General features: G+C 48.3%; 1 protein-coding gene across 1 annotated transcript in view; it reads left to right on the top strand.

The window, feature by feature from the left end:
* The window catches only part of MARC2 (mitochondrial amidoxime reducing component 2), a 7602-nt gene extending 1493 nt beyond the window's left edge, over positions 1–6109 (top strand). Inside the window, exons 2-7 of the mRNA XM_006761267.2 lie at positions 1008–1175; positions 2358–2498; positions 3548–3609; positions 3699–3770; positions 4322–4460; positions 5780–6109. Of these exons, the coding sequence (XP_006761330.1) occupies positions 1008–1175; positions 2358–2498; positions 3548–3609; positions 3699–3770; positions 4322–4448 (570 nt within the window). The 3' untranslated portion in view covers positions 4449–4460; positions 5780–6109. The remainder of the gene's footprint in view (positions 1–1007; positions 1176–2357; positions 2499–3547; positions 3610–3698; positions 3771–4321; positions 4461–5779) is intronic.
* The last annotated feature ends 1943 nt before the right edge of the window (positions 6110–8052 follow it).

Genomic DNA, 8052 nt, shown 5'->3' with positions numbered 1-8052 from the left:
TTGATTTGAGAAAGAGAGAGACAGAAATATCAATCATTCTATTTATTTATATTCATTGGTTTATTTTTGTGTGTGACCTGGGATTTATCCTACTATCGGCATATTGGGATGATGCTCTAATCATTCGAGCTTCCTGGCCAGGTTGAAAAACAACATGGTGATCCACTACATGACATTTTGGAAAAGGCAAAGGATTGGTCTGGCTGGTGTTGCTCAATGGTTAGGTGTCAACCTATAAACCAGGAGGCCATGGTTCAATTTCCGGTCAGGACACACACCTGGGTTGCAGACTTGATTTCCAGTAGGGGTTGTGCAGGAGGCAGCTAATCGATGTTTCTAACTCTCTATCCCTCTCCCTTCCTCTCTGTAAAAAATCAATAAAATATATATATTTTTAAAAAGTGTGATTGATACAAACATGGAGGAAGTGGGAAGAGCCAGTCTTTAGGGCAGTGATGGTGAACCTATGACACGCGTGTCACCTCTGAACTCATTTTTTTGGTTGATTTTTCTTTGTTAAATGGCATTTAAATATATAAAATAGATATCAAAAATATAAATCTTTTTCTTACTATGGTTGCAGTTTGGAATATCAAAACATTTCTATATGTGACACGGCACCAGAGCTAAGTTAGGGTTTTTCAAAATGCTGACACGCCGAGCTCAAAAGGTTAGCCATCACTGCTTTAGGGTTTGTCCCTTTCTGTTTCAGTAGAAAGACTTCTTTCTATGCAGAATTGCGTCCTTGTTGGCTTCCAGAAGCATCCCGAATCCTGGCGGCCCGTGGAGCTCAAAAGGTTCACCATCACTGCTTTAGGGTTAGTCTCTTTCTGTTTCAGTAGAAAGACTTCTATGCAGAATTGCATCTTTGTTGCCTTCCAAAAGCATCCCAAATCCTCATGGCCCGCAGACCAGCAGCTTAGGCAGAGTCCCGGGCTCGGAGGACCCCATCTGCTGCCCCAGGACCTGTCGATGCAGGACATAACCCTGGTCTCTCTTCTCGTCCTTCCAGGATTTTCGGTCTTGACATTAAGGGCAGGGACTGTGGCGACGAGGCCGCTCAGTGGTTCACCAACTTTTTGAAAACGGAGGCCTTCAGGCTGGTCCAGTTTGAAAAGAGCATGAAGGGAAGGGCGTCGAGGAACATTTTCCCGTCTTTTGTGCAGAACTACCAGGTGAGCTGCCAGAGACCCGCCCCTCACCTCCCTCTGCCTGCCTGTCACCTGCTCGTTCCTCCTCCTTCTCCCACAAAGAGCCTCTCTGGGGACCCCAGTCAGGAAAGGCCACCTGGGCCGGTGTTGGGGATGGAGAGGGAAGTGGGATGCGTGGAGGATGGAATGTGGGGGGCAGCTGTGCAGGGAGAAGCCAGGAGCGACGCTCAGGCACTCAGGAGAAAACGCTTGGGGAGGTGAAAGTGAGAGGTTCGTTTGGGACTGAATGCAGGTTTCCTAAAATTTCAGAAGCAGGCTGTCCCCTAGCCAGCGCTGTTTTCGCAGGCAGTGTGGGACGGCTTTCTCCGGTGCCGGGAAGGCACCTCCAGTGAAGAAACTGCGCCCTGTCCCTTTGCTTCTGCAGTGACATAAGGTTTAAAATAGCATGCATGCTCCTCAGGGTGCCTCCCCAGGCTCCCCGATCCCCAGGTTCCTTGAGTGCATGGCCTTGTACCTGCATTGTTCTCTGCCATTTCCCCGCCTAGAACAAGGCTGACGCATAGTAGGTGCTTCATTAAATGCATGTTGAGGGACTGGTGGCAGCTGAACGACCTCCTTACTCCAGTAGAGCTGATTGGCCGAGGACGCTTCCCCTGTTGGATGAGGATGAGGATGAGGATGTGGGAGGGGATCACCTGCTGGGCGCTGGGGTGAGAAATGAGAAGGAGAGTGGGGCCTGCAGGGGGAGGTTGGCCCCCAGCCTGGCTGCTGCTTTCAGTGTGTGGTCGGCAGGGGGACCCACCCCCCCCTTAAGCCCAGAGCTGACTTGGCCATTTCCAAGCTCGGAGCATCCCCTCTTCCCTTCTGCACTCGGGTGTTTTTCCACTCAAGTGTAGAAATAAGCCTCCTCTTATTTTTTATTTTTATTTCAGAAAGGGAGAGGGAGAGAGAGATAGAAACATCATCAATGAGAGAGAATCATCAATCGGCTGCCTCCTGCACGCCTCCTACTGGGGATGGAGCCCGTCACCCAGGCATGTGCCCTTGACCGGAAATCGAACCTGGGACTCTTCAGTCCGCAGGCCGGCGCTCTATCCACTGAGCCACACCGGCTGGGGTTGGCTTCTAGACTTTGCCTAGCTTTGCAGTCGGCCCAGGGAATGCCACGAGGCGGCGAGGCCTGAGGGGACCGTGCTCTTGACACAGGTGGCCTACCCGGACTGCAGCCCGGTAATGATCCTCTCGGAGGCCTCCCTTGCGGATCTGAACACCAGGCTGGAGAAGAAGGTGAAGATGGACCACTTCCGGCCAAATATCGTGGTGACGGGCTGCGATGCCTTTGAGGAGGTCAGTGGCTCCCTGTTTTTGTGCGTCACGCCCAGAATGCGCTGCTCAAGACCCTAGCCGGGGTGGGGAACCTTTTTTCTGCCTAGGGCCATTTGGATATTTATAACATCATTCGCGGGCCATACGAAAGGATTCAGCTTAAAAACCAGCCTGCAATCGTTGGCCAAACATTTCAGGAACTCACCCCTGAGGCCTTGGCAGGGCCAGACCAAAGGATTTCCAGGTCCTCATATGGGGCCCGCGGGCCGGACGTTCCCCACCCCTGCGTCGGAATGGGAACGCTGCTGTCTCCTTTCGCTGGGGCAACTCCGACCCTGCAGGGTTGGCAGTGCGGAAAACTCCCTCCCCAATCACCTTTGAGTCCTTTTGGGAGATACTCCTTGGTGTCTTCTCGCACTGCTTTCTTGTGCTTAGCTCAGTCGTGGGCAAACTACGGCCCGTGGGCTGGATCCGGCCCGTTTGAAATGAATAAAACTATTGAAAAAAAAGACAATACCCTTTTATGTAATGATGTTTACTTTGAATTTATATTAGTTCACACAAACACTCCATCCATGCTTTTGTTCCGGGCCTCCGGTCCAGTTTAAGAACCCATTGTGGTCCTCGAGTCAAAAAGTTTGCCCACCCCTGGCTTAGCTCCATGGCTAGTACCAGCCAAAGAATAAACTGCTTTAAAGACAAATGAAACCTTGCCCTAGCCGGTTTGGCTCAGTGGATAGAGCGTTGGCCTGCGGACTGAAGGGTCACAGGTTCGATTTGGATCAGCTCATGAATGTACCCCAATAGCTGATGCCTGGGTTGCAGGCTCCATCCCCAATAGGGGGCGTGCAGGAGGCAGCCAATCAATATTCTCTCTCATCATTGATATCTCTCTCTCCTCTCTCTTCCTCTCTGAAATCACTAAAAATATATTAAATAAATAAATAAAAATAAAATGAGGCCATGGTGAAGTAAAGAGCAAGCCGTGCAAACATCTGGATAAAAAATAATTAAAAAAAAAAAGACGAATGAAGCCTTAACTCAACAGATAGTGTTCCCTCTTCTCCTAGGATACCTGGGACGAAATCCGAATTGGCAGCACAGAAATGAAAAAGGTTTTGGCTTGCCCCAGGTAAGGACTCTCGGGAGACTTGAGCCCTGGGGTGTGGCCCGCCCATCGGTTCTTAATTGGCCCCTAACCCCATGGCTCCTGCCTGACAGGTGCATCATGACCACGGTGGACCCGGATACCGGAGTGATAGACCGGAAGGAGCCCCTGGAGACGCTGAAGAGGTAGGACACGTGTCCTGTGTGTTTTTAATGTGACCCCCACCTTGAACCGCCTGTGGGCGGAGGGGCTCTGTTCGGGCACCTTCCACTCGGCCTTCCGGTTGATTTCTGTCTATCAGTTATTGCGAGTGCTGCTTCCTCTTTGCTTCTGGATGCATCTTTTAGTGCTTTTGACAATTTTTTAAAAATATGTGTTTTTATCGATTTTAGAGAGAGAGAAAAGGAGAGGGAGGGAGAAGGAGAGAGAGAGAAACATCAATGAGAAAGAGAAGCATCTATGACCTGCCATTTATTTATAAATAAGCTGGGGATGAAAGCTTGAATTCTATGAAAAGCACTTAGTGAACATCGATGTGAGAGAGACACATCAATTGGTTGCCTCCTGCACGAGCCCTACCAGGGCCTGGGCTGGGGAGGAGCCTGCAACCGAGGTACATGCCCTTGACTAGAATCAAACCCGGGACCCTTTGGTCAACAGGCCGACGCTCTATCCACTGAGCCAAACCGGAGAGGGCAAAAGCACTTAGGTTATTAACCCTTTTGGGTTCTTTCAGCTACCGCCTGTGTAATCCTTCCGAGAAGCACATCTATAAGTCATCCCCACTTTTTGGGATCTATTATTCGGTGGAAAAAATCGGAAGCTTGAAAGTGGGCGACCCCGTGTACAAGATGGTGCAGTGACGGACCCGCAGGGTGAGTGACGTGGGAAAGGGCTGGCTTTGCTTGCGGAAGGCAGTGCCTTGACGTCGCGGCCACACTTTCTCGCGTTCAGATGTTTCTACGTTTTGCTGGAAGAGTGAGCAGCTTGCGTTCTGACCTGTGGAGTTGGAAAATGCCCTTTATTTTTAACCCCCTCAGTCATCTGTATTCCTCCACCCAGCCTTGCCCATCCCACGCTCCCATTCCACATTGGAGCTGATGCTGGGGCCGCTGCAAAGACAGGTTTGTGTGCCCAGCTCACTAGGGGGTATTATTCAGAATAAGACCATGAAGGTGAGTGACCCGCAAGAGCTACATACTTATCTTGTTTCCGTCTCTGATATACATATATATATCTCATATGCTACACACACACACAGTCCCCCAAAAATGTATACATACTGTAACAGCAGATAGCTCAACTGATGTTTCTTTCTTTTCAGATTTAACACATTGGAATGAATAGTTATTCAAAGTGTGTATACATTTTTGGGGACACCCTATATATACATGTATATATCTTACATATATCATGTATCTATCATAAGATACACACACACACAGAAGTATGTATCATAAGCACTTCCATAGCCTTCCAATCTATTCATATGTCATTTAAAATAATATATTATATATATATATATATATTGATTTCAGAAAAGAAGGGAGCGGGAGAGAGAAACATCAATGAGAGAGAATCATTGATCAGCTGCCTCCTACACGCCCCACACTGGGGATCGAGCCCGCAACCTGGGCATGCGCCCTGACCCGGGAATCGAATGGGACCTCTTGGTTCATAGGTTGACGCTCAGCCAATGAGCCACGCTAGCCGGGCTCAAATGCCACTTTTGATGGCTTCATAACACTACCTCATCTTACAGTATTTGACAGTTGGACTATGTCCGGTTTTGTTAAAAAGCAATATTGTGGCACATGTGTTTGTATGCAGAGCATTTAAAATGAAGTGTTTTCCTACGAGTTCTGTTTTTAAAGTGGGATTATTGACTCATGGGGGTCTCGGCATATTTCTCAGCATCTTGACCAATTGCTTTCCAGAGGGCTCTTCCCATCTGCACCCCCACATGTCCTGTGAGAGACACCCCTCGCTCTGAGCTGTTGCCAGAACTGGGTAATAAATATGTGAATGAATTCACTGACCTACAAGGTGACTTTTTCCCATTAAGGTGATTTGATGCAAGATATGATTTCGATTTCCTGCATTTCAATAAGTGGCTGTTTTCTGGGTATTTGCATTACGTACGGCCAGTAGGAGAAATAAGCAAATAATCAGAGATGCTTGTTATTTTTTTCAGATGTAAGCGTCCACGAGACATCGATCAGGATTTTAACTACAATAACAGCGCCACCTGGGAGAATCCCATCACCAGCCTCTGACTGTCTTCGCCCTGGAAGCGAATCTTCGTTTTTGACTTTTTGGAGTTATTCGTGCTCCGAGTTAATGCAAGGAAAGTATTAGAGGTGATTTGGGGGATGAAAGGTTATATAGATTTTAGGTGAGGAAGACTTTTTAAATGAATGAAATCATCTATAAAATCGTTTTTGAATGGTACTGTAGCTCTTACCCTTCGGACATGAATACTGACGAGTGAAGAAAGTATAAAGAATCTTCTAAAGCTGCACAATTTTTTCAAAACGTTTACTTTTTATCACCTCCCATGCCCTGCTTTAGGCGAAATGCAGAACAGCAGGTTTCCTGATGTGCCGTTATAGACGAACACGCAAAATTCTGCTAGTCGGTTCTTCACACGAGGATATATTTTCAATTGATTTTTAGAGAGAGAGGAAGGGAGGGAGGGAGCGAGGGAGGGGCAGAGAGAAACATAGATGTGAGAGAGACTCATTGATTGGCTGCCGCCCTGACTGGGGTGAGAGATCGAACCTGCAACCCAGGTATATGCCCTTCACTGGGAATCAAACCCAGAACCTTCTGTGTGTGTGTTGTGTGTGTGTGTGTGGGGGGGTGATGCTCTAACCACTAAGCACACTGGCCAGGGCCCTATTCGTTGGTTTTTACACAGCTGTTGAGTCCTATGGACCTTCCATGCATGTGCTTTTGACCCAACCACCATGGAATGAGGTTGTACTCGAGTAGGGCGGTTATTTTAGAAACCTTGTTTTTATAGTCAATTATGCCTCTCTTAAGCCATATAGAATTGTGTAACTGCCAGATACACTGCCTGGAAACCCAGGTGTGATCAAGGAGAGAACTGGGATGTAAAAGAGAAAGGAAGTTTGAGAGTCGGAGTGGGGAGAAGGAAGGTTGCCCATAGATTCTTAGGCGCAAATCATTTCCATTTTGGTAACCAAGAGAAATGAACTTTTTTGGCATGATGCAGCAAAAATTCCCACTGAAGTAATAAATATGTGAATGAATTCACCGACTTATAATGTTGTGCTTCCTCTACTATTAATAAATGTTTTACTTCTTTGGTATGTATGAGCCTGTTTCCAGGGCTTTCTCATTTTATATTAGAACTTTAGTCAGTGCCTTTCACCCTTTCGATTGCCTGGCGGAGACGCATTCCGACTCCACAAACATTACCTCCTGTCCCTGGTGGGGGACGGGGCCTCAGGGGGTACAGTCCGTCTGACAGAGGTGGCCGGTGGGTGGCTGCGAGGAGACTTCCCAGTGGCCCGTAGGACCAGCTGTTCCCACCCTTGTTTTCCTGTGAGGGGAAGGTGGTCACTTCGCAATACCCCTGAGTAAATTGTGGAAATGATGAAAAATCATGCTAACTTTAAAGTCCACCATTAACATAGAGAAGCGAAATCTTCCCTTTAAATTTCTGAAGATATGCCTGGCCTGTGTGGCTCAGTGGTTGAGTGTTGACCCATGAACCAGGAGGTCACCGTTAGATTCCTGGTAAGGGCACACGCCCGGGTTGTGGGCTTGATCCCCAGTGTGGGGCATGCAGGAGCAGCCAGTCAATGATTCTCTCTCATCATTGATGTTTCTATCTCTCTCTCCCTTCCTATCTGAAATCAATAAAAATATATTTTTAAAAAAATTCTGAATTGAAATTAGGGAGAGAAATAGAAATCCATAAAATATAAGGTTTTGGGGCTGTCTTTTCCTTGGAGAATATGGGGTCCAAAGTCCTGCGTTGTTCTGGGATGTGTTACTCTATCTCCCCAGGCCGCCCACCAGACAACATTTGGGGGAGGGAAGAGGTGAGCGCGTGGATGGACCCCAGTAGCTGAAGCAACCCTGATCTGTGTGCCCTGAACACAATTCCTGGATTCGGGGAGAGGGAGAGGGTGCCCTGAGGTTGGAGAATGAACAGGACAGATTCGTCTGTCCCCAGACTCCCGCCCCTGGGAGGGGGGCGAGGACACCGGGGCGCACCTGCTCCTCACTCTCCCCAAGCTTGGGAGCTGCCCGCCGCCTGGTTTCTAATTCGAACTCAGGCTTTGTCTTGCACATGTTCTCTCTCGATCCATTTTAGGTTGAATAAACAGGCCACAAGTAAGTAGATAAATCAATCAATTGGCCGCTGGTGGCCTTAGTCACGCGCCTGGCGGCCCCAGGCACTGGAGGCTGAGCAGTGCTCCCACCCCGCGCCCA

Source organism: Myotis davidii, unplaced genomic scaffold (assembly GCF_000327345.1).
Source record: "Myotis davidii unplaced genomic scaffold, ASM32734v1 scaffold174, whole genome shotgun sequence".
Classification (NCBI taxonomy): Eukaryota; Metazoa; Chordata; class Mammalia; order Chiroptera; family Vespertilionidae; genus Myotis; species Myotis davidii.
This window is presented reverse-complemented; position numbering and strand designations above follow the sequence as displayed.